We start from the raw sequence: 27,054 nt of genomic DNA, 5'->3' as shown, positions 1-27,054 counted from the left end.
GACAAACGGCCTTAATTTGCAGGTGGTGGTTTCCCCTTCTCCTTTAAAAACAAGGTCAACAGGCTGGCTATGACTCACCTGTCTTAACTCTTGGACTTCGTCCTTTAACGCGTAGACCGTATCCACAAGACTCCTGAAGCAGAGAACAGGATGAACACCCAAACGAGGGTGGGAGCAAGGACACAGAAGCACTTTACCGGGAGGCATGACAGGACCCTCCTCGGCAAATACCCAACTCCGTCCACTTTACAACAGCCTGCTTAGAGTTAATGCCACTCTGTCAAGGACACCAGGAGGGCCAGCCCTCAAAGGTCTCCGGCTCCAGGGCTCCTCGCCATCCGCCCCCTCCCCACGCCCGCGTGGCCCACTTTAAAGTGCTGGAACGTGGCTTACTTTTCTTCTATCACTGTCTGACCATTACTCTTAGTTTCTTCAACTATGATTTTCTCTTCCTCTGGAAGCAAAACTTGTGGAGCAGATTCTTTGCGTGAGCCTAGATCATCAAAAACACAAAAAACAGAAGCAAAGCCCACAGGTGAGCACATGGCAGAACTTGACACCTGACTCTACAGCACTATATCAACATTAACATGAAATTCCAGAGACCGTACATTAAAAATCCTCTACATAAAATAGGGAATGGCAACTTTTGCCAATTTTCTCCACTTCTGTCTAGCAAACCCAGTCCTTCTCGTGCTGAAAGCATCGCAGAGGAAAGGAAGCAGTAGCCTTCTGGCGATTTATTAAGCTTCGGTTCCTGAATCAGGATTATGGATCTTTTAAATCTCCAAATCTTCCACAGGTAGTAAGTTAAAGGTTCTGACCATAGTGCCCTGGACATTTCGGAATAAATATCAAAATGAATTGGGGGGCAGGGGGGAATATCCAAATCAACCCGATTGTGAGCCATCTCATTCTGGGCATTTTAGAAAGATGGGTCAGATGATACATGCACACAGGGTGTTTATAAATGCAAATAACTGGTGAAACATTTAACTCTACAGTGACAGTTAAAAATAAAGATTAGGGCACATGGTTTATAAAAAGTGAGATTTATCACTTCTTGCATGAAAACTTATTCTCCATTCCCTGGCACACAAACATTTTTCCAAACATAAGGTGGTAAACCACAGACGATGCTGGAGGGAAGCTGGCACCATTGAACCAGTGCCCAGCAGTGCAGCTTGCCTGGACCCTGTCTCGATACACGCATGCTACAAAATGGGTACTTCAGAAATTGGGAAACCCAGCTTTTGAACAGGTAGGAAAGGAGACTCAGATCTTTAAGGATGCAAAAAAAAAAAAAAAACCTTGAGATAGTATTTTCTTATCTATAACAAGTACTGTAACACTTATATATATTTTTGAAAAATACTGGTACAAATATTTGAGGAAAGAACACAGAACACAAACACCTGCAAAACCTCTTCAATAAAAACAATACACTTGGGGCGCTTGGGTGGCTCAGTCGGTTGAGCATCCGACTCTTGGTTTCGGCTCAGGTCATGATCTCATGGTTTGTGGGTTTGAGCCCCAAGTCAGGCTCTGTGCTGATGGCACGGAGCCTGCTTGGAATTCTCTCTCTCCCTCTCTCTCTCTGCCCCTCCCCTGCTCACATGGTTGCTGTCTCTCTCAGAAATAAAAAATAAACTTAAAAAAAAATATGAAAACAATACACTTGATATGTGCTATGTGCTAATTACGGAGATGCTGGCACAACTTGCTTCTTCCTGGTTCGCCTTTAGCCCGCCTTCCTGAAAGTTCGTCAAACCGTGGGACGGCTGGCTGTGTGCCCTTCCGTCACGGGAACGTTCAGGAGAATACCCACGTGTGCAGGACGGGGTTTAAGGAATAGTCCACCAGCATTTCAGTGTCAGCTTACGCTCCTCGGAGCAGGAGTTATTACCATGAGAGCTTGACAGCAAGAGTGCTCGAGAGGATCCCACCGTCCAGGGGGTTCCCGTATCGTTTCCACTGCGGCACGCCACAGGAAGGAGGGCAGGAGTTTCCCAGCCGTGGGGCGGTGGCCTAGACTCTCCCTGCCACGATCTGTACGTTGGTCCCCATCGCCCAGACTGAGAAGGGCGTCGAATCCAAGCACACGGTGAAACTGTGACAGCAGGAACTGAACTAAACTAGGATGCAGACCTCTTCCTCCTCGGTCATCTCAAGCATGAGAAGACTGAACTCCAGGCAGGCAGGTACCATCTTGGGTTACACAGCACGAGCTTCAACACGCATACTGTTTTTATACCAATAGAGGGCGGCCCTTCGGGGGGGTCAAGCACTTCAGTATTCTAGCCAGAGTGCGGAAGATTTGGGCACAAGCCACAGCAAGCGTCTGTACAATTTCACGACTGTCCGCTATGCTTCCCTGCAAACCCCGAGCCTGCACCCCCATGGCTATGTCGTACCCCTCACCGATGGGCCACCCGCCACCCCGTAGCAGTCCCCCACCCGCAAAGGGAGTTACTCTTCAGAGAGGGTGACATCCTTCAAGACACGGTCCCTGAAAGGGTCGCCCTGTCATAGCGCCATGCTGACGACAATCCACCTCCTGGGGTCTTGCCTGCTCCCGGTGCCATGGCTCTGAGGGGCTGCAGGCATATCTTCTAGGCCGTTCTGGGCCGCATGGGACAATACAGGCTTATCTTCTTCTAGGCCGTTCCTAGGCCGCACAGGAGCTGAGCGGCACCAGCTGAGGGGCAGATTCTGAAGGCCGCCGTGTGCCATCCCGCGCTTCGGACACAGCTGCAGCAGGACCCACGTGAGCATCGGGAAGGCTAGCTCACGTGCCGTTTCCCCACAAAAACAGGAAAGGGTTCACAAAAAGCCGAGTGTGCGTACCACACACGTGGAAAACCGACGGTTTCAGTGAATTTCGCCGTGAAAAGACGTCATCGGAAAACTCAGTCGCCTGCCAAGTGTCCCCACTGCCACCTGCCCTGTGCCACAGTCCAATCAAAACAGGTAGCGGCTGGGTGCCGTCACACCGGCTGGAAGCACGTTTCCGCATGTGGACAAGCTAATGACACATGTGGCAGCACTCTGGGAAGCCCGACTCTTGTGTGCTTCTCCCCAGGCATTTGGATCTCCCAGCTTCCTGGGCACTGCTCCGTGAGGCATACGCGGCACTCCACATTCAAACGGCAGGGAAAACCAGAGGCATCTGTGTCGTAAGGACATGGGCCGGACAGCGGGCACTGTCCTGTCCGCACGAGTACCAGGACAAGTGTAACTTCCGTTACAGAACGACACTACATCAGAGGACCAAGCCCGTGAGAACTGGTACGAGACTCACATGTATGTGATGGTTATTTTTGGAAATATGCTGAGAGCACACCAGAATTTATTATAAAAACTTACATTGGAGAATGTGTTATCAGCAGAACGTACTAACTGCTTGATTCCTGAAAGAGGCTAGTGTGAAAAATGCCATGTATGGATCTGACAGTGAGCCGGGAGGCATAAAGACATAATAAGGTTATTTACTGGCCTACAAAGAAATCCAGGGATGCCAACAATGTGCCTGGTTTCAATGTAGCATTTTTCTCAAAGGACAGAAAATTCAGTCTTTCAGAAAGTTAAACAATAAATATTCCCCAGCCAGGTTTATAACTAAGTCTGTTCTATAGCAATAGCCAAATTTTACAAAGTAGATTTAATATCTCAAAGATTACTGAAGTATTTTTACATGTATCACAACATGTTTTCCCTGAATTACTTAGTCTGGAAAAACAACCACTCACAAAGACCGTTCTGTCACTTTGTTTAAAACCCTCTCAGGGGCTGAGACCCAGGCAAATGTGCTCACGATGGCTCTGCACATTCAAGATCCCTATTTCCCAAACTCTGTGTTTCCAGGAGGTTAACAGGGTATGGGCACGGACGGTACTATCTCATCCGTGTCCACGCATGACCTCCCCCTAGGCTACTGTGCCGGACCAGGTCCCCGGGGGTGATGCGTGCCCTGACCAGAGTGGACAAGCTTCTCCCCGCCCGCACCCACCCCTGTCGGGCACACAGGTGGTGGCACCAGGACCTCTGCTCTATACGACCTGTGGACAGAGGCCTGGATTCCTCGGAGTAGCCATGCAGCACCCCGTCAGTAAGGGCCCCCCCCCCCCCAAGAGCGCTCTGTGGAAACAGTGTGGAGTCACCTGCTTCCCCTTCCAGCCTCAAAGTGCCTTCTCAGTTTGGGGAATACTTTGCCGCCCCTCCTCCACTGGCTAATGCAGGGGTTCTGCCACATGTCATTTTGGAAACTGCTGACTGCTACAGCCCCTTCTTCAAAGGTCCACAGGGCACAGGCAGCACGGTGAAGGTTTTCAGAAGGTCTGCAGTAAAAATACCCACTTACTTTAATTCAGCACTTCCTAACGTCATCGGAGTGCGGAACCACTGCAGTTCTCCGTGTCACTCTTTACGAGTAGTGCTGGCCTAGCCTCTGGCCCTGTCTGCCTCTATAATCACACGCACGCGAGTGCCGGTTGGCTTTGCTGTTCAGTAAAGGCGTGAAGACAATGAGATGACAATTTACACTTGGCACCAACCCAGCGTTTCCCCAACCGGAGGACTCCCAAAAACACGTCCGCAGCTGCCTGGGCCCCGGCCACCGCCGCCCACAGACATGCCACGGCAGCTGCACACTGCCCCCAGCAGGGGTCGCCCTGCGCCACGCAGCTGGAGATGGGCGGGAGCTTGCTCACTGAGAGGCATGACTGAGAAGCTGGAGACAACTTGAACCCTGCCCCCTGCAACATTTACAGATCCTCCTTTGAGAAGCACTGGCGCTGACAGAGGATCTGCCTGGGGCACATAGCGGGTGGGGTGGGGGTGGGGGGCTCAAAGCCCAGGGTACCTCTTGGTTGTTGGAGAGCCACCTGCTGGGACACAAGGCTGGGTCAACTCCAGGACGCACGGTGGGTTGTGTGTGTGTGCACGCGTGGCTGGGCCGGCCTTCATCACAAGCCTAAAAACAGCGTTAAGTTCGCCAGAAAAGAGACCACGTGCCCATCTGACCAGATGTCTGGTACGTTTGTGGCCGAACTCCCGTAACTTCTTAAATTCATAATCTTTCTAAAAATCTGTATCTAATTATACTCCACTGGAACTGATCTTTCAGAATGAAGGAAAGTATTACAGGTTTTCAAAACCTATTTAATAAAATCTTTCCAAAAAGTCACTTTGTGATTTACTGGCTACCAAAGGATTCTAATTTTTTTTTCTTGGGAAGAGGTGAGGCATCTTTTTAGGGAACAATTTACAGGTGTTCACCATCTGTGCCTTGCTCTAGCCTCTCACGACACTTCCTCTCTCTGCTTAGCCAGCTGGGCATACGCTTTACAAAACCAAAGTTAAAATTGATCTTAGTGCTAAGGAAAAAAGGAGTAAGAAACCAAGCAAAAGCAAAAAACACTAATGAAGTTAGGTGGGGTTTTTTTCCCCCCATTTGTGCACAAAAAAACCAAGAGTGCTTCTTTCTGAAGACAAACCCTCCAGTGATAGAAAACTTGTTGGAAAAAGTTGAAATAAAAATGTGTTAAGGAGTGACCCTGTTTTGTCTGGAACGTATTTAATCTAAGAAAGTGCACATTTCTCTCTCAAAGCAGAAGCAAAGAGTCCCATTACCTGGCCTTCCTCTGGAAGACAACTTACAGGAAAACAGCCCTGTCACACTGAGTCACAAGCTAGGCTACTCCCCCGCCCTCCCCCAGGTAACAAATATTAAAAGCCACAGGCTAGCAAATGCAAAATTTATTTCAACTGTACATAACAGACGTCTTTTTTCATATATATAAAACAAACACTTCATTGCCATATGCAACCACAAACAATAATATGCATACTGTACAATACAATGCAACATCAGGTTTACATCCAACTGAGTCTTCAAATGGCAGTCGTCCACCAGAAATGGCTTTCCCATTCACAGAGAAAAAGCACAATATATAGATTTTTTTTTTCAAGGTCTCATACCACTATTTACACATTACTGTGTTTTGGCAACCTCACGCAAAACACATAATTAATATAGCTTATATACTGTGGCAAGCGTAAGTTCAATGGCAACACCACGGAGGCCCCTGCACAAGGCCCGAGGCAGCGCTCACCTACCTGTGGGTTCAGGGTCTTCACCCTCACGCTAGAGCACCGACTGCGCACGCAGCCAGGACAGAGCCACACAAACGAGACTCCCTCTCCGCACGACTGAAGCTCCGCAGGGGGAGGGAGAGTCCCGGCCCCCGGGGGGCCACGTCGCCACTGCCACCCAGGGGCCACCTCCAGCCTGTGGCACGGACACTTCCAACCAGGTCACGAGAGCTAATGGTGCCAGACACTCACAACAAGCCCGAACAACAAAGAGCCAGGGTGTTGTTCTGCAGTGACCTCAACGTCAGCAGAATCCCTGCCCACGTGGCTTTACTAGTACCAGAGGACGGATGAGGAAGGGTGAAACCCTGGCGTACAGGAAAGGAAATGGCTCAGGAAGATGACCCCGATGATACTTGGCAATGCAGAAAAGTCCAAGTGCAACGACTAACGGCGTCTCACCGCTGTGCTGTGCGCAGCCCACAACACGGGCAGCCCGCGGTCACTAAGGCCTGGCAAAGGCGTCTCAGCCAACGCACAATGACACAGCCTCAAAGCAATAAAAGGACACTCTAACATGATGATCAGAAGAGGGGACTGCTGTACGTACACAAAGTAAAACCACTGCTTCTAAGTTCACTCATGAACTTCGTAGTTCCGTTTCTTCCAAAATTCCATCTGCTATCTGGCTGACCACGCAGAAACCCCATCTCTCCCGTGGGCTAATACTGGGCTCTAATTTTAAGATTGCTCAACTTCTTTATATTAATTGATATAAAACTAGGAAATCTCCAGATGGCATGAGCAGCCCAACAGCTATCTGGGAACAGACATGCTTGGAATTCTCCGTCTTCCTCACGACCTCACCGCACGCGGTCCCCGAGCCGGCTGACTCTCTAAGCACCGCGCTGCTGCAGGGGGCCACCAGCCCCTCTGGGCGCGTGAGCGACAGGACCCGGCGCCCCGCCAGCAGCGGCACGGTGCAAGCAAGGGCGGGCACTGCATACGTGGTGTGGTGAGGTAGGGGACAGGGGAGACGGCCCGGCCACCCTGAGGAGAGGAAAACCGGCCATTCCCGGCTCCTCACGGCATCTGGCTTCCTGAAGTCGGTCTGACTGAGCACTTCACACGCGACCACGAGGCTCCCTGTCCACACCAAGCACAGCATGCGTGGGGGAGGGTGCTTCTCCACTCTGGCAATGACCAAACGTGGTTCCGGTGCCACCACTGAACGCGACACATCACATTCAGTTTTCTGAAGCCGAGATTCATCTGAGGGAGGCCAGTGAAACCTCCTCACAACAAATCCCAGGGAAGCGGGGGAGTCCCCTCCAAATCGGAGATTTTCTTCTAAGTGAGTTACGTGGCAGCTTAGGTCTTTGGCGGACTCAGGTGGCCCCAAGACACGCAAAGGAGGAGGATCACACAGGATGGGATGCCGTAAACGGAGTTTCACTGCAGCTACTCGCTGAAAACCACGCGTCCATCGCAGGCAACGTAATGTGGAGGTTGGGGCGCAGCCAGGCTGGGACCGAAGCCAAGCACTCACCTTTCGGGGTACAGCCAACGCCTCTCTGAACGGAGTCTCACGTACACCTTCAGAGGCTGCGCACGTCAGAGTTTGCATTTAATCTTCAGCGGGGAGGGACTCCAAACAAGGGGAGCGTGGCATCGTGACGCGGGGGAGGGTCTGAGCTCTGACAGTACCTGGCCCTTGGACAACCCCCACCCCACAGGCAAACGGGGACGTGGGACAGCCATCTGTGGTGCACGGACAAGCACAGAGCCCTTGCCGGCCACACCGACACACGGCTCCCCGTGGCCGCCAAGTGCCCCGAGGACTCTTCAGAGAGCAGTGTCCGAACTGCACTCAGCCCTCTTACTGAGCGCTTCCTTCTCCTGTCTCCTCAACTACTTGGTCAGTGGGTCCATCATACATAGAAGATGTGGATCCCCATACAAGGCCAGAGCCGCCTCTGTGTTGTTTGTTGATCACAAACCTGTATGGTTTCAGTATAAAATATAAAAGTGTTCATACAGCTGTATCCAAAAAGAAATGAGACAGGTGCTACACTGAGAATAAAAACCCAGACCCCTTGGAGCTGCAAAACTGCCACTACCCACGGAGAAAAGCCCCGGGCACGGGCTGCGTGAGCACACCATCTCCTTCAACAGCAGCGACTCGAACGGAGGGTCAAATTGGCAATTGGGCCTCCGCAAAATACAATGGGAAGTATCAGAAACGCTCTCAAAAGTTGTTAAAATATCACATAAAAGACAAGGAACAGCAAGAAAACATCTAAGAAAAGCAGGCTGCGATACAACAAGCATTTGTTAAGAAAAGCTCAGAAGTGCATTAGTTCTGGTGAGAGATATATGAGCAACAGCTCTTACGAGATGTAGAACCCATTCTGTAACTATGGGCTGTCCATATACTGTCATAGTCAGAGTCTTCCGAGAGGTCTGAGGGCTCCAAACGGGAAAGGCTACTGCGACGACCCAAGGAGTCTAGACTTGATTGGTCGTCGTCAGCCAAGACGTGATTATGCATCAGGTCAGTGCCTTGCCATGCTACGACGGGAGGGACGGAGTGACAGGCAGAGGTGGGAGGGGACGGACAGGAAGAGCCACAACCAAAAACATGAAAACAAAAGCAAAAGGTGATGGGAAGAGAAGGAAAAGAGAAAATATTGTTAAAAAATGGCAACAATGTTCATTTCTCCTTATTTACGGTGGGTTTTAATAGCACAACCCTTAGAATAAAAGTAGACTTAAATAAATCTCACAGTATTGTTTGCAAACTGTCTCTTTTTACAGATCTTGCTACGAGCCCTCACATAAGCTCATGTCCACAGATCATTCTACAGACATTTCACAAGTAAACTATTCCATTAGCAAATAGTCTCATTTATGACATTTGTAAAAGAAACCATTTAGGTGTTAAATTAGGAATTGTTTCCTATTCTTTAGGTGGATATGTTGAAGCAAAAGAGTTTCCAAGGATTTTCGGCTTCTTCAGTTCATCTTTAGGATGGGGTCTACACTTACCTTATCAAACCACCACCACCACCGTAAAAGTTTCAGAGTGGAGTAGGGGTTAAATAGGGTCCACGTCCCTGGGGGCCCTTCCTTGTCGCTGCACCACCCACGATTGCAGCGCCCCGCAGAGCTCAGCCAGGGGACAGGGGAAGGGGGACGCCTGCTCAAACGTTCTCAACCCCAATGCAGACCCTTTACTGGCGGGACAAGAGACACGATGAACCGAGAGCCACTGTGTTAACAGGAGGGCAACAGAAGACAAAGGGCACCAGATGGGAGAACAGCAATCAGCCAGAGAGGGGCCACACCTGGGAGCGAGGGCCCTGGCCAGGGAGCTGTGCAGGGGCATGCAGGCTGCAGGGACACCACATGACAGACGATGGCACACCACGGCAACCATGGCCTCCGTCCTATTCCTGCTCAAAGCCGAGTCCATTCCCAAACCTTAACAAGCAGGGGCGGCTACTCTGCATTCCTTCAACTAAATCCCTGGAGTCTACGAGGGTCACTACTTCCTCGAGACAGAAATTGATTCCAAAGACGTCTGGTTTATAATGTCTTGTTGGCATCCAAATGGACACTGGAAGGAGCTGAATTTGCCTGTTTTGGCTAAGCAGTTAACACGAGAAGAACCGCCTCCATTGTAACCCCGCACTGCCTTTCCAGCATAAAGGATCAATTTCCCCCTACCTTACCTGGTCACAAGAGTATTAGGGTTACGGCCATATAGGAGTGTGCACACGAGGCCCCAGAGTGATTAGCCCATAGTATCAGCTGAAAACAAAAACCAATGTATCGTGCTACGCTTTCCTTGCACAGGAGAAATGGAAACATGTAATACAGAGGACAAATAATCTGCATGACCTATGGGCCATCCCTTCAAGGCAGCCAAAGCAGGGACCACAGGCACATCGTGGGGCACAGTCTCCTGGATGGACAAACGAGGCTCTCACGAACACACACACACACACACACACACACACACACACACACACACACACACCCCCCTCCTGTTACCCGGTCTGTTCACCTGAGACTACCAGGTTAAAATTTTATTTCAAGGAATTCAAGTTGAGAGAGTTTTTTAAAATCTCAAATTCAAAACCCAAAACACTATGTCCACATCTTATATATCCTATTTACTTAAAACAGTCTCTTATCAAATACAGAAAACCAATGTATCAAAAGACAACAAACTAGATTTACAAACGATCACTTGACTTGACTTCCACCCCATCTTCAGGCCTTTGCATTTCGCCCCCATCCTGCTGACCAGTCACTATGAAGAGGTGTTCTCACCAGGGCAAATATGGACAAGAGTCTCCATGTGGCCATCGGGCCACAGGGAAATTTCTAGGTGATCTGCAGACACCCCCTGGGGTTTAATCCTACCAGCCCTACCTTCTTAGCTGTCACCATCTTAAAAAAAAAAAAAAAAAAAAGCTAAAGGAGGTAAAAATTCCTTTTCCCACCTGTCCTTTTTTCACAATTAGTCTAATAGCAGCCAGGACAAGATTTGAGCTGCCACAGCGAGGTGGTGGGAATGAAGCCGAGGTAGCAATGTGTCCCAAGTGAGTGTGGAAACGGAATCCAAAACACAAGATCCAACAGAAACCAGTTTCTATGCCAGAAGACACGAATCCAGTCTCCAACAAAACAAAAATGAAACCCAAAAGCCCACCTAGAAATGACAGTGCAGGACAGACACCCTGCGGTGCCGCGGCCCTGCTCCGGAGAGAGGGCAAGTCAGACCACGCGCACCGTCCCATCTGTACCCCCTGCCGCACTCCACCACCAAATGCCGGCAAGGAAGAGACGGCAGAGCCCACCCATTTCCTGTCTGAGCAGATGAAGATTTCCTTACTACAACCCTGTGCATAAAGATACAGGAAAATGCAGTGGTTGGTGCTAAAACCTACCAATGAATTAGTTGAGGTCTACTTCCAGAAAATTTTTTAATGCAGCATTTAAAAAAACGGGGCGGCGGGGAGCTAAAAAAGCCTCACTCTTGGTTTATATTTTTGACAATTCTAAGAATCTTAAGTCCCACTATCACACCAATAGGACAGTTGAAACAGCTTAAAGTAACTGAACCAATCTTTGGTCTTCTAAGCCCATCTGCTGGAAGCAGCAGAAAGCTCTATATATTCTGGCAGCACCTAATACTTGAAGTTTCCCTGGAAGGGTGTTCTGCAGAAACCTGGTCTCCCCCTGACAGCTCTGACCCTGTGCAGAGACCCAGGGACAGGGATCCCCGCAGGCTCTACAGGGTGAACCAGCAGAGTGTCACTCCGAGGGCCGCCCCCACACGCCAGCGAGCCGATGGCGACCAACCCCGGCCAGTCCTGCCCCGGCAGCCGGCTACCATGAAACTTACTCGAATTGAGCGTTTGCCGCGTTTTGGCGCTTGTGCAATAAGCTTCGATGACTTTCAGGATCTGCGCGTCTTCTTCCAAAGCAGCTGTGCCTGTCAAGACACAGCATGTCACAACTGAGCTAACGACAAGTATGTGATACAGTGTAAAAACACATTTTCTTGTCAGATAATGGTTTTCCAAAATTTATGAAGTTTATATTCAAAAGGTTTGTTTTCTTTCAAGTATTTTTTTACCTGCAACATATCTAGCAAAAGGTTAACATCCTAAACCTATAAAAGCTGCCTTACTAATCCCTAAGAAAAACCATATCCCTCCCACCCCAGAGTTGGAAACAGGCCAAGGAACAAGCAACTCACACAAGAACACCATGAGAAAAGAACTTTATTCTAAGAAGTAAAACATTAAAACAAAGCATCAGGTTTTCACATAAGCCTGACAAAAAAAGTCAGACCGTCCCCAGTGCTGACAGGGACAGCGGGAAGGAAAGATCTGGAAGGAAAGCTTCCCACCACCCACAGCTGACGGGTACGTAGATAAGTACAACCCTGGAAAGCTTTGGAAAGTGCATTTCCTCCAATCTCCGAGTTTGTGATCGAGATTTCATCTATAACACTTATAAGGCACAACCCAGACCTTGAAGGAGTCACTCCAGACCTCTTCCTTCCCCTAAGGATTACTCCAGACACTGGCTTCACCTATACTCAGACCAAAGGCATGGAGGAGGATAGATCCTTCCGGACTAACAGCATCTACTGCTATCAGTCCCGGATACTTCCTACTTCACATGACCCTATAGTTGAACTATTTCTCTTTCCTGAACTACTAAGTTTCCAATATTTTTTTGTACATGCTAAGATATTACATGTGGACATACACTTTAAAAGGCTCACCTACTCTGGCAAAAATGCAGAAGAATGGAAGACTTAAGTATTTACAAGCTGTAGAAAGCCTCACCATTTTATGATAGTAACATACATGCAAAGCAAGCCAAATGTACTCTACCAAAAAATAGAAGTTCAATACCTTCTAGAAATTTTACAGTTTCAGGTCTCACGTTTAGGTTCTTTAACCCATTCTGAGTTCATTTTTGTGTGGGGTGTAAGTGGCCCAGTTTCATACTTCTGCGTGTAGCTGAGCAGTTTTCCCAACACCACTTGTTGGAGAGACAGTCATTTTCCCAATTGTATACTGCCTCCTCTGTCATAGAGCGGCTGACCATAGACGTGTGGGTTTATTGTGGGAATCTATTCTGTTCCACTGATTTAGGTGTCTGTTTTTGTGCCAGTACCATACTGTTTTGATCACTACAGCTTTGTAATATACCTTGAAATCTGGAATTATGATACCTCCAGCTTTGTTTTTCTTTCTCAAGATACCATATGAACCACTAATTCCACTACTGGGGATTTACCCCAAGAAAACAAAACCACTAATTTGAAAATATCTAATGCATCCAGATGTTTACTGCAGCATTATTTACAATAGCCAAGATATGAAACCAACCCAAGTGTCCACCAATAGAATGGATAAGGAAGATGTGGTACGTACATACACACACACACACACACACACACACACACACACACACACACAGGAATATTATGTATGCATCCATAAAAAGGATGAGAGCATGACATTTGTGACAAGGTGAATGGACCTGGAGGGTATTGTGCTAAGTGAAAGAAGACTGAGGAAGACAAAATACCAGAAGATGACACTCGGAATCCAAGATAAAAGCAAACAAGTACACAGAAAGCAAAGTCAGACGTGTAAATGCAGAGAGCCGATGGGCCGGGGGTGGGCAAAGTGGGTGAAGGGGAGTGGGAGTCCAGGCTTCTGGTTACAGAGTGACTAAGTCGTGGGGACGAAACGCACAGCCCACGGCGCAATGGCAGCGTTTACGGTGACCGACGGCAGCTGCACTTGTGGACAGCATAGCAGAACGTACAGACTTGTCAAATCACCACGTTGTACACCTGAAACTAAGACGGCCTTGCATATCAACCACACTAAGAAGAACAAAAACAAACCTCAGCACCGAGAGTTTCAGCGCTGAGAAACGAACTTAAACGTCACCGACTGGAACCGATCCTTTCATGACGAGCTCCTGCCTCAGGAGAAAAGAAGGTTTCACCCCCTGGGAATCAGCTTAACCTCATGGGCAGGTCACCCCTCTCCACCCAGAGAAGAGTGGCCTCCAAGCATGGTTACCTGTCCGCACAGCGGATCAGATCACTCCTGCTAGATGTCACCCGGCACCCAGAGAAAGCACGGATGCCAGAACGGGCACAGGCTCCCCCAGGACGTAGCGTGAACGGCTGTCACCGAGCCTCCCTTCCTCACAAATGTCACAGGAGATAAATGAGCAGGACAGCACACATTTTCGGGGTGGCATGGGCCCTCCCATGGACAAGAAAAACTCTCAGGATTCGGAATGTAACAAGGAGCCCGGTAACTTCGGCGCACGGAACATGACACGAAAGCAGCTGCTCACCGAGCAGGCAGACGGCAGACGCCTTGCCTCCTCCGCTGCTGTGGAGGCCCAGCTCTCCTTTTACCTCCAGTCCCTCCAAGCTCCTGGTGCGGGCTCCGCCCTCCCAACACCCGGACCCCATCTTCGTCTCTGCACCCCCTCTCATGGGGAGATCCCATGATCTCACCCCTGGCCGGGGCCTCAGCACCGCTGCGCCACACGGCCGGCCTGCGGCATCCCCGGCCGTCACCCCTGTAACGGCGGCAGTTCCACACCCAGTTGTGACAACCTAAAAGGTCTCCAGAGGAGAGTATCCCCCCCAGTCCCTCCCCCAGGGGAGAAAACACAGCTGCAGGCTCCCTCTTCAAAAACATCTGAACCCAGGCACCTGGGGGCTCAGTTGGCTAACTGACATCAGCTCAGGGCACGATCTCAGTTTGCGAGTTTGAGCCCCACATCCAGCTCTGGGCCTCACGAGCGTCCACCGGGGCCCTGAGGCTTGTGCAAGTGCAGGGGAGGATCAAGAGCCGTAGCCGCGTGCCTCCAATAGGTGCAAACCACAGGGCAAAGGGAGTAGGAAGACCAGGTGGTCCCAGGTCGTCCCTGCACCCCAGCCCAGCTTCCCCAGAACAAGGGATCGGCACGGAGGCCAAGAGACCACGAGCAGCCCCATCGAGGGGTGAATCACGCGTGCGCTGCACCGTGGGCGCCAGCTAGATCTCCTGCTGGTGCAGGGCTCCGCTATCGCTCCTCAATTTCCTCTAGATGTGACATTAAGGCTCAGACCCCCGCGTCTGTCTCAAGTCTTTGAAAAGCCATCAGCCATCTCTCTACCCAACGAACGCTGTGCCCAAGACAGACCTGCATCCTCACCGACACACGCCACACATACTCACTTTTCCTCAGGGCGAACTCTTCATCTGAAGGCTTCCGCTCAGGCTTGCGCTTAGGTAGCAACTTTTTCATGGTCTTGGGACTCTTACTAAGATCCTAGGGAAAGAAAAAGGAAAAAAAATCATTCTGACAAATTCCAAAGACACTAGTTTTTCCTGGAGCATCAGCAAGGGTGACAGCCTGAAATACTATGTCACTTCAGCCGCTCGTGCCAAAGAGCTTCCTACTGTACTCCCACTGTGGTGTCCTGGCCAGCTGCCGGGCGTTAATGGAAAATCGAGAGGGTGCGGGCTCTGAGGAAAACCCTCCTGTTACTCGGACCAGTCACAGCACGGTGACAACACACCAAGGAGGTGTCACGGGCTCGCGGGCAGTGTCTGGAGAGGAGACGGCCGGCTAACGCGTGCAGAGATCCACGCGTACAGATTCCAGAGCAGACCCACCTGTTGCAGCCGAGCAGAAAGAGACCAGGAAAACCAAGGCTAGTTTTAGAAGAAAGGTAAGATCAAGTCCCTCAGGACAGAAGGAAAGGGAACAAGTTCAGTCCATCGGCCTTGAGCGCAGATGCAGGCAGGCAACAGAATGCGGGCTGTGCCCCTGACGGCTCCACATGCCAGCGCACGGCTCGGTCACAACACAACGGCCTGCAGCAGGACAGAGACAGCAGGCCAGAGTCCAAGGGGACAGGCGGGGCTTCACTGCTGAGTGTGTGTTAAGTTACAGAAACCGTTCATGACTCTTACAACATGACACCGATGCGACATGGACTATGGGAGGAACCAGACTGGAAGCACAGAAGGAACACAGCTTGGTTTTCAAAATCTCTTCTGCTAAACCGTACAGCCTCTTAAAAAAGCAGGAAAAACGCGCTCCCAAAGACATACCGCCCTCCCTGCATGTGTCCTATGGCTTCCGTACTTCACGGTGAACAGAGAGGGGGCCCCAGGAACACACACACGTGCAGGTTGCATCCCGACCATGGACACAGCAGCCCCATGTGCACGCTCTGCGAGAGGACTTCTGCCGAGCGTCTGGAAGCACTCAGTGACACGAGGTGACAATTGCAGATCCTAACGTCAGGTCCGGCAAAGCTAGTGCAGCAACACAGCAAATTGTGAAGCCCAGGCTCACTGCCCCCTCTTCCCTCACCCTTTCTGCCCCCTGGCTGGACACACTCAGTCCACTGGTTCCTCCCTAGCAATGAGGTCGCCACCAGCACTGCCCGAGCAATCTGCAAAGACTAAACGAGCAACAGACACCAACATCAGTCATGTAACCAACCACGGCAAGGACACCTCGCACCTGGGCCTACGACCACTGGCAAGACGCAGGTCCTCAACAACAAAATTAACAAAAACCTGCAAAGGACAGGTTATAATTTACATAGTATTTCTGTGGGTCGTAAAACACTTAGGGCTACTAGCAAGGAGGAGGGTCTAGGTCCCTGGGCGAAAGGGACCTCAACTGGACGTGGAGAAATGTACCGGGACACGCCACCTCACTCCCACACTCAGGCTCCCCATGCTTACACTCACAACCACACCCAGCACCACAATCATCAGATTCCTCAAGTTCAAGTATTTCTTTTTCTCAAGATGCTTCCTTTCCTGAAAGCAGGTTCAGCGGAAGCAGCCTGGTGTTAAAGCACAGGGCACAGCCCGCCAACACGGGAGCAGAGGACAAACCACACTCTGCCACTTTTATTTGTGCATGCACTGTGTCTGCAACAGCTTTTGGTGACAAATGCAGGGTCCCCGGGTGGCTCTCACTCAGGCCTGGAAAAGGGTCCTACGGCCTAGCAGAGCAGCACAGAGGTAAGCAACACTCAGCATGACAAGACGTGCACAGTAACTGCAGGCTGAGCAGGAGGCCAGCCCCAGGGAGCCCTCTGGCCCCGTGGGTCCAGGAGGCAGGAAGCCAGGGCCATTCGTGAAGGGCACAGCAAGGTAAGGTTGCAGTTCCCCAGTGATCAGTACTTTTCTCATGTCACAGAATCAGACAGAAACGCGGGATTCTCCGGATTTCTGAATGCACCAGAATGAAGCACAGAATAGCTGGCCTAACACGCGGAGATGTCAATGTCAAATTCTTGTTCGTCTGTGCTCAAGACCTCACCTCCTTGTAGCAGAGAGCAGCGGAAGGCCGCAGGGGCGGGGCAGGTCGCAGGCAGCTGAGGCTCCACGGCTTGGGGGTCTTCGGAGGCTCCAGAGGCCCCCAGTTGATGGTGGTGTGCGGAGTGCCGTGATGGGAGGGGTGGGGCAGCGTGTGGTAGGCAGGCGTCAGGGGTGCCGGCTTGCTGTCTGCGTGCTTGCCGGATGGCGCGATCGGATGAGAGGGGAGCTGGGGGGGGGGGGGGGGGCAGGGAGACAGAGGGAGCAGAACACAACAGCTGCCATCAGGGGCCTCTCAACCAGACCCATGAGGTTCTGCCCACTTCTCAAACACTCCCACTGAAAAACCCCCAAGCCGTCATCATTTCTTTACTCTCCAACCCCAAGCAGTCAACTTCTAGGACAGCTATCTATTCTGCATCAGGTCAGCATGGGGGAGCAGGCAGGTGGCAGGATGTGGGGGCCCAGATCCTGGCACCCCACCACCACCTTTATTTGTCATGGACGAACACCGCATAAAGGTGTTCCATGTAGCATAGATCACAATTTTGTACAAGAACAGGCATTTCTTATCCTGGGAAATGTGGTGAAGGGGAGAGTAATTCTCCCCAGTCACACACTTACTGCCTGCTGATTATGGGTAGGCAAAAAACTAGGGCCAAATGTCTGTTTTCATTAACAAAAAAAAAAAAAAGTTTTCCCGGACACAGCCAGGCCCATTTCTGTTGATGGCTGTAAAACCAAAAGTACAACTGCAACAAAAACCATATTGCCTATAAAGCTGAAAATATTTTACTGTCTCTTTACAGAAAAATTTTGCCAATCCCTAGTATAAAACAAGTTACAAGCTGTTTTCTCAGAAAAATCAGCTCTAATCAAAATAAAATTATATGAAAACTAATTTTTTGGAAGAATAATAGGGTTTATTTTCCTGGAAAACCTGTAAATATTCCATCATACTGATAATTAAACGCAAAAATGTTCAATAATACTCAAAACCAGCCCATGACCTCAAATCACCCCAAACAATAAAGCCATGCTTAATAAAGAACGAAGTGTTCTGTGAGCTGGAAATCACAGAGTGAGGTCATCACTCAGAAGAAATCCCTTCTTGAAACACACCGAATGAGAAGCCTGGCACTGGCTGATGCCATGGCGCTCTGGGACCAGCGCAACACACTTCCTGCAGGAACCACGTGCCCACCCTGGTTCATGCGTGCGTGGGCGCGTCCCGTGTTGTCACAGGCCACACGGCAACCACACAACTCACAAGCAGAGAAAACGAGGTACAACAGCCCTTCTAGCAACAGCACCACAGTAATATTTGGATTGGTTTCTCCTTAAGGAAGTCAGAAGAGGTCATGGTCTTTGCTACAATGAGATTCTTCTTCAAGGAGGACCCTGCTGAGTATGGGGGAGGACACCCAACACCGCCAAGAGGAAACTCCCTCAGAAGAACGCCTAACACTTGCAAAGCCTGTGCGTGGCGCGCACTGGCGGGGTTCAGCTGGAGCATGAAGTCTTCCCTGACGTGGACTCGTACTGTTTGCTGACAACATGAAGCAGCACTGCCACTTCTCAGGCACACACACACCTGCACACAGAGTAGCTCTGGAATCATTTCAGTTCCAGGGAAGCTAAGCATTGTTAGCATTTTTTTTTCCAAGTATGGAGAAATTACAAACGCCAGAGCCACTCAAAATGCGACCTTAGCTAAAGCCAACCAGCAGTTTCCACCTGTAAGCTGTTGACAGAAATCTAGTACAATAAAACTCATCAGAAAGCTATGCTACAGGGGCGCCTGGGTGCCTCAGTCAGTTAAGCACCTGATTCTTGGTTTCAGCTCAGCTCACAATCTCACAGTTTTGTGAGTTTGGGTCCTGCATCGGGCTCCATGCTGACAGCTCGGAGCCCGCTTGGGATTCTCTCTCTCCTTCTCTCTCTGCCCCTCCCCTGCTTGTGCACCTGTTCTCTCAAAATAAGTAAATAAGCATTTAAAAAAATGTTATGCTACAGTCACTCTTCCTGAGCAAACACTGCAACGGTAGGGATGTGGATGCAGAAGTGAGCCACATGGTGGAAAGTGCAAATAAAGATCACAACAACCTAAAGCGTACGTGAGAAAAAAGCACCACCTGGAAATGCCGTGCACTCACAGGTCATTTGTGAAAAGGGGTGTGTACTTTCATTTAAGAGGAGAACATGAAAATGATTCCACACCAGTATCTTAAGCATAAAACACCAGTAACGACAAGTTTTAAACATGGATACTGTGTGCTGAGGTACTTCAAAACGTTTAAGTTTTTAAAAAGTCAAAGAGCTGGTTAGCGCCTCTACGAGGATAAATGGATTTCTTAAAACAGTGAGGCAAAAGCCACATTTTAAAGCCTTCAACATGAATCTGGACCTTTAGTTATGTTTTTATTTTAGAGAGAGAGCAAGAGGGGGAGGGGGCAGAAGGGGACAATCTCCAGAAGGCTCCACGCTCAGTGTGGAGGGTCTGATCCCATGATCATGACCTGAGCTAAAATCAAGAGTGGATGCCCAAATGACTGAGCCACCCAGGTGCCCCCAGCCCTTTGTTTGTTTGGGTTTTTTAAAATATTTATTTATGTTTGAGACAGAGAGAAACAGAGCATGAACGGGGGAGGAGCAGAGAGAGAGAGGGAGACACAGAATCCGAAGCAGGCTCCAGGCTCTGAGCTGTCAGCACAGAGCCCGACGTGGGGCTCAAACTCACGGACCATGAGATCGTGACCTGAGCCGAAGTGGGACACTTAACCGACTGAGCCACCCAGGTGCCCCAACCCAGCCCTATGGATCACCATAAATACTTCTGTTTTTTGATACAACAGAATACAGTTAAGATTCTCAGGAAAAACCAAAAACACATATGGATGGTGGCTCTTGAGGTTTTAGGTGAAAACCCCCTGAAAGTTAGTATCCTAGGCCCCCTCTGAGCAGAAACAGCTTCCAAGCCAACTGCCATCAAACCACGTACAAGGAGGCACAATCTAGGCACCATCGGTGTGAGGCGACAAGCTGTGTGACAGGGACTCGCCAGGATCCCCAGAGAAACACAGGTATGAATTTATACTGTTGAGCCACACACGGATTATGCTTCAAAACACCTGCTCACTTGCTGCCCCCCCCCCCACCCCCAGCGGCCGACCCCACAGCGTGGAGAGGTACAGGGGTCCTTACGGTGTGAGACGGCACAGAATGGGGCTTGATGGTGGGGTTGCCGACAGAGGTGACCTTTGTCTGCTTCTGGAGATGGTCCACCCACTCGTGCAGATCCTGCTGGTTGTTGCAGGACACGAGGATCCGCTCAATCATGCTCCCTGGAAGGGAGGAGAGACACACTGAGGCGGGAAGATGGGCAGAAAGCACACGCGTGCGCACACACACCCACGGAGAGGGCAGCAGCGCTCCAACACAGCCCTCCGGACGGTCCAGCCACAACGTGCACACACACCGTGAGCTGCCACTCATCACCGTGACAGACAGTGGCCAGAGAGTCTGTGCCTATCACCTGATATTTCAAATGCATTTCTATGATTTTCACTGTCCTCAAGCTTTGTGATTGTCATTCCTGTCGTTGGTAGCTTTCCCTAAAAAAGACCCCCCCCACAAAAAAAAACAATTAGTGCTTTTCTAGTAAAGAATGTACCATTATCAAAACAAGTATTAATAATTTTAGGAATGGCAGAAGCAGCACCCTGTAAAGCGAAACAGCTGACTGTTGCCATAAGCATGCATAGTACAGACTTTTCCGTCAAATAAGAAACCATAACACTGTAATAAAAGGAAAATGGAGTCCGTAGTAAGGTCCAGAACGAAAGCAAATTCCATCTGACACATTTCTCTGAATGTGAACACCAGGTCCCAAGAACGTGACCTATCAGGATCAAAAACTAAAGGAGGCGCTGATTCACCTCATGGAGAGGCTCAGAGGAAGTTCACGTTTGAAGACAACACGGGAAGCTGGGACGAGAACAACTGTCCGGGGGCCACACTTGGCTGTCCACCAGAGGGGAGGTGGGGAGTTGTGCTGAGCACCACATGGAAGGCACAAAGATGGGGACCAGCACGGGCGGGGCCAGCGGATAGAAGGCATTCGAGTCGGGCTGCACAGACCACGGTCACAGCACTCAGACGCCCTTCCCAAGCCACCATGCACAGAAGACGAAAGCAGGGTCCCATTGGTGGCATGAGGCTCTCACTGGCACGTTGACACCAACACCAAGGGCGAATGTGGCACGGGCCTCGAGCCTGTCCCGAACGGCCCCCTCTGCTCCCTCAGGTCACAGCAGAGCTGGTCCCAGCCTCTCGGGGTACAAACCACAAAGCCAGAGTGCGCTGGCAGAAAGGACTCAGCTTTGTGTTTAGTGGGGCCACCTGACAATGGGGGGGTGGGGCTGCCGATTCAGGGGAACCGGGGTAGGTACCCGCCCAACAGCACACTCACGAACTCGGAGGCACGGGTTTTCTGGGTTTACTAGACACATCAGCTTTATCAATTTTAAAGTGCTCCTTCTGGGGCGCCTGGGTGGCGCAGTCGGTTAAGCGTCCGACTTCAGCCAGGTCACGATCTCGCGGTCCGTGAGTTCGAGCCCCGCGTCAGGCTCTGGGCTGATGGCTCGGAGCCTGGAGACTGTTTCCGATTCTGTGTCTCCCGCTCTCTCTGCCCCTCCCCCATTCATGCTCTGTCTCTCTCTGTCCCAAAAATAAATAAAAAACGTTGAAAAAAAAAATTAAAAAAAAAAAAATAAAGTGCTCCTTCTGGAGAAAGTGTGTGACTCCTCCTCCTCTTTGGGGACCAAGCTCTCTGTGGAGGCACACACACGTCACAGACACCTGGAACTCAGGATCCTCCCGTGCACGTGTCCGGGACGACACAAAACAACGTGCCACGTGGGGACTCCTGCTGATGCAGGACTGAGGACTGGCCAGGCCCGGAAACAAGCCATGGGAGAGAGCACGCTGCTCTAAGTCACAGAAAATAGGCAGTGAGGACAGAAGCAGCTATTAAGAGAAAAAGAAGCTACTTGACACCACAGGTTACGTTTCTGCAGAGACACCAGACCTCTCCTTTTGCATTTTCTTCTCACATCAGCTCGCACATCTTCTCAGTGTCAGCAAAACGACCGACTAGAGAAAGGTTCCGTGATCACTCACCACTAGGTACATCACCTGGCCTCAGCCAGGGTCCCTGGCTCTGCACCCACCCACCACTGCACCCACCGGGCACCACGGTGGCCAGGAAAGAAGGGGCAACTAAGACAGGACTCGGGCAGGTCACCTCAAGCAGTCGGTGCCCTTAGGAGGCAGCCCTACAGAGGTCACTGGGGTCCCCCCCGCCCCCCGTGTTTGCTCAGGACCAATGCGGGGACATCTGCAGTCATGCGGAAACAGGCTAAGTGTGACATACTCGACTAGGTGACACTATCTATACACACAGCACCACACCCAAAATCCAAAATAAGCCTGGAACGGATTCTGAGATCCACAGCAAATAATAACGTGTAAACCGAAAATGTACTTTACCTGATAGATAAAACCACTCATCCTAGGACTGGCAGATAACATCAGCAAACTATTTGGGAAGAGCAGAAGGTATCTCTCATTCTTTTCCTAACGTAAAAGAACAAACAAATCCAAGTAATTTGTTTCAAAACACACAGATGTGAGAACAAGTATTTACATTAAGCGTTATGAAACATACTGAACGTCCTTCCAACAAATTTTATCAGCTAAATTAAATGCAAACAGAATTATGATAAAGTCTCAGACTCACTGGCAGCCCACGTAGCATCTTTTAAAAACAACTGGGTTAAGGAGTTCAGCTTTGCCATTAACTCTTTTTCATCTAAAATTTTCTTTTTATGGTTGAGAGAGAACAGAACTTGTCGAGTTTGGGTGCTGTGGGGAAGAACAGGTGGGCCTTTCAAGCTCGAGGGGAGGGTAGGATAAAATGTTAAAATCAACTGAATGATTCCTGGCACTTCCCTTAAAGCCCAATCAATTCAATATTGTTTTTGTCCATGCTGTAAACCTTACCTAGTTTACATGAAAGATTTAAAAGCATCTATATTAAAAACCATTTGCTTCAATGGTGGGGGGGGGGGGGGATGCCCCAGAGAGACCACAATAAAGGACGCAAGTTTCCAGGAACGTAAAGGAGACCAAAACGAGGAACGCAGACAGCCCTTTCCCAAGCTGCCATTTCCACGCTGCCCACAGAAGCCCAGGGGTCAGGACGCAGGGTCCTCAGGCAGACTCCTCAGACTCCAGCCGCATGCCAAGTGCGCTGGAAACCGGTCCTGCACTCTGAGCCTGTCTAGGGGGACTTCTCACACTCTGTTCCCGAAGACGCCCCACACACTTGTGGGGCTCAGAGCACAGGCTCGAGACCCTCCACTCGTGTTCCCAGCCACTCTGCACAGCACAGCACGTGGCCGTGGCGCTCCTGCCCTGCATACCTCACTCCCGGCGCACTGGACCATGACCTGGGACATATAAACGACGCTGCCCAGGGTCGTGATGTCATCTCCCTCCCAGCTCCGGATGGCTTCTGTCAGGATCTGCAACTCCAGCTCCTTCCTTTTCCGCACCTCCTGACACTGCGCCTGGGATACACACCACCATGGTCAGGAGGTACGGGAGCCCCCAGAACCTCAACTACCGGCCACGCGACTTTGAGACACATCATCTGCTGAATGAGAAAGCGTTCAATTCACAGGCATAGAAGTAAGAGCTCTGGAACGAGAGACACGGCTTTAGAACAATACAGCAGATCTTGCTACTTCTAGAAGAAAAAATGCAGACTGGACAAGAAGAGACTTTCTGGCTTTACTGGTCTCTGCTGGCACAAGGACTGAGCAGGGGCCAGGAGTGCATGCTGCACGTGAGGTAAGTCAGGCATGTTCCAGAAACACCGGCGGCATGGCAGCAGGGTGAAGGAGCAGGACCACCTGGTCCTCACCGAAGACACAGCCCACAGAGCAAGACCTTCATAAGGAACTATCGTGTCGTAACTTTTTAAAGGTTAAACGATCATTTTCTGGTGTTGACAGCCCAGTAAAGCATGCAAATTTACCACCACGGTAAATAAACTACCGTGATTATTTTGTATTTGAATACACCCAAATTCTCGCTCTCATTTTCTTTCATCACCTAACTTTTTTAGGGAATAAATTTTTCTACATTCATCTGTCATAATAATGCTGAGGGAAAAAATCATAATACGCCCAGTCACTTACTGAGAGGTTTTTGAAGGCAGTCATGGATTTTTGAATATCTTGTCTATCTGGATGATAATCCTTTGAATAAAAGAAAACACTATTAGCTTTCATGAGGCAAATTGTTTTCTTTAAAAGGCACTCTAGAGACTAGCTTGAAACTTTCCCAACCCTTTCAACCCACAACAGGTCTTATTCTTCTCAGCACTGAAGTGTTATTCGTACTCTTGTGGGCCCAGTAGACTTTGGGGAAACCGTGGTCTAGAAGACAAAAGCCCAGGGGCAGCTGGGTGGCCCAGTCAGTTAAGCCTCTGACTCTTGATTTCAGCTCAAGTCATGATCTCATGGTTCGTGGGATTGAGCCCATGTTGGGATCTGTGCTGACGGTGTGGGGCCTACTTGAGATTCTCTTCTCGCTCTCGCTCTCTGTCATGCTGTCTCGGTCTCTAAATAAATAAACGTTAAAAAAAAAAAAAAAAAAAAAAAGACAAAAACCCATGGCAGGACTCAGCACCTCCTCCCAGCACTGGCCTTGCTGAGGCTCTAAACCACAACAGCAGAGGGGGTTGGCAAGGAAGGGAGCCAGCAGGCCCACCCTACATAGAGAAAGTCCGCCAACCTGCACCCATACACAGCAACTTAAACCCAAGTTTCTGCCAGGCCTGCGGTCTGCTTTTCAAAACTAAGATAAATACCCATCATGAACGGATTGATTCTTTGACTCTTATTACTGTATAAACGCTATGCTTACCATTTGTAACCAAGTGTTCCTAACGGGGCACCTCAACGCTACTTAAATCTGAGCTTAACGTTTCGTAGCTTTTGGAGACTTTTCTAACAGCAGCTGTGGGTGACAGAGATCAAGGAGGACATGTAATTTTGTAGAGGGAGGGGAAGGAGAAAACACCATTTAACAAAATCGTTTTGAAAATCCTTCAAGTTAAAAACCTTTGCAAAAACACTTCTGTCGGTTCCCGCCTCTGACACAGACGGCGAGCTTCCCTGACGGGGGCGGAGGGCCCCCGAGCGGCAGCACGCGACAAGCAGTACCTCCATGTGTCTCTCCAGCTCCTTGAGCAACGTGGGGTACTTGTCCAGGCGCATGAACGGTCTGCTGAGGCCGGTGGTCAGCACCAGGATCCCCGGGCTGCTGGCGCCTCTGGTCTCCATGAACTCTCCCAGCTGCTCGCTGAGCGGAGAGAGTGGACGGCGTAGTGGTTAGAGCCCACACACAGACAGGGGAAAGGCCCGCCCTGCCGGCAGCACCGGGTTGGGCAGCTAACGGGTGCTTAGAGCTCTTTGTGCTTAGAGCCACACTGGCACCGGCTACATTGAGACACCAAACGCGAACACCCCCAGAAGGCTCATGCCATCACTCTGGTTATGGGCAAACCCAGCTGGGCATAACCCGGCACGGGCGGTCCGCTAAGCAAACCCACACCTTCCATTCATGGAGGCCACCTGAGCAAGCCTAGTTCACAGCTGAGCTAGAAGATGGCCATCCTCTGGGTCCCTCGAAATGGTGACACAAAGTAAAAGATGCTTTACGGCCACAGTGAAGTGAACCGGGGCGCAGATGCCCTGGCTGCACAGGAGGCCGCCCAACAGCCCCGAAGCATTCTGTGCAAGCAGCAGGCACAAGGCAGCACCATCAAGTAACGGACTCTTCCACTTAGGCTTTAAAATGTCAAAAGCACGGTCACATCACCACCTCACTTAGCCTCATGGTAGAGCGCGACCACACTTGTAGATAAGGAGACTCAACGCATATCTGGAAATCCAAAAGCTGAAAGCCGTGCCTGCCTATCTCCCCACTCCTGCCACTTTCACCACACTGCTCATCTAACCTGGTGACCAGCAAGGCCCTCGTGAGGCCTCCATGCTCACGCACTCCAGGTTGGCCCCAAATGCTCCAGTTCAACAGCCATGGCATCCGGAATGACCCATGAAGGTCCGGTGTGCAGCTGTGAGCATCACGCTTGGTCACCTGCATCAGGACTCATGCCGGGGACTGAAGGTCTGGCACCTGTGTCCCTAGTGCACGCGACGTTCGGGGTCCAGGCTAGAAGCCCCACCTGTGTTCCTCACTGTTGCCCCTGTGCACCACTCGAGACAGGGGGAGTGAGGGGCAGACAGGCTGGGAGAGGAGCAGGCAGCAGCTCAGGTCACCCCTGTGAAGAGCAGGGTGACCGCTGAGCCCCCACGTCACACTGCGAAGGACATTATACATGAAGCCAAAAAATGTGAGAATCCCTAAGAATATCAGAGCACATCAGTCCTTAGTGCAGGCTGCCTGATCTGACCTCAGGGACCCAGCCACTGCCTCACCTCCTCCATCCCTTCCTCCCCAACTCAGCTACACCTGCCCACCACCCAAGCTTCTTGGGAACACCAGCCACACTCAGTGCTCCTGGTGAAAACATGTACAGTACTTAGGCTAAAGCACCTGAAACTGCTAGTTCAAAAGTAACAAGCAAGAGTAGTTTCCTACAGTTCAACTAAACAGAGCTCACGTTGGAAACGTCAAGACAAGAATCGGTGCTGGCACAGCCTGCCTCTTACCCAACCACAAGTGACCTCACGTCAACTCTGCGACCACACCTACCAGGGAAAGCAGTTCACTTAACTGAACCAACTCAGAAATACATGGTTTCAAACTTCACGTTGAAAACCCATCAATCACTATGAAGCTATTCTTACATTTCCTACACATGCAAGACTTCTTTAGAAAGCTACTGCTCCCTAAAATTGAGTTAACAAAAATTAGGAGGCCTGGTTAAGCACGGGATGCTGCACTGCAGTGAGAGCGCACGACTGGGCTG

The 27,054-nt window shown here is 50.4% G+C and overlaps 1 protein-coding gene across 9 annotated transcripts in view; it reads right to left on the bottom strand.

The window, feature by feature from the left end:
- Window positions 1–27,054, bottom strand: part of ARHGEF7 (Rho guanine nucleotide exchange factor 7) — a 137,432-nt gene that overhangs the window by 3,490 nt on the left and 106,888 nt on the right. For 5 of the 9 annotated variants that reach the window (XM_047868166.1, XM_047867850.1, XM_047868326.1 and 2 more), the window contains 11 exons: window positions 25,283–25,421; window positions 24,254–24,313; window positions 23,474–23,620; window positions 22,539–22,625; window positions 20,524–20,602; window positions 20,193–20,332; window positions 16,993–17,217; window positions 14,880–14,973; window positions 11,510–11,599; window positions 394–493; window positions 79–133 (listed from right to left, as the gene is read on the bottom strand). In XM_047868166.1, coding sequence (XP_047724122.1) covers window positions 79–133; window positions 394–493; window positions 11,510–11,599; window positions 14,880–14,973; window positions 16,993–17,217; window positions 20,193–20,332; window positions 20,524–20,602; window positions 22,539–22,625; window positions 23,474–23,620; window positions 24,254–24,313; window positions 25,283–25,421 — 1,216 coding nt within the window. Of the gene's footprint in view, window positions 1–78; window positions 134–393; window positions 494–6,797; window positions 8,665–11,509; window positions 11,600–14,879; window positions 14,974–16,992; window positions 17,218–20,192; window positions 20,333–20,523; window positions 20,603–22,538; window positions 22,626–23,473; window positions 23,621–24,253; window positions 24,314–25,282; window positions 25,422–27,054 lie in introns of those variants that run through there. The other 4 variants (XM_047868484.1, XM_047868005.1, XM_047867927.1 and 1 more) reach the window with 4 other exon arrangements.

Source organism: Prionailurus viverrinus, chromosome A1, assembly GCF_022837055.1.
Source record: "Prionailurus viverrinus isolate Anna chromosome A1, UM_Priviv_1.0, whole genome shotgun sequence".
Taxonomy (NCBI): domain Eukaryota; kingdom Metazoa; phylum Chordata; class Mammalia; order Carnivora; family Felidae; genus Prionailurus; species Prionailurus viverrinus.
The sequence above is the reverse complement of the archived record's forward strand: the minus strand, read 5'-3'. Positions and strand labels throughout refer to the sequence as shown.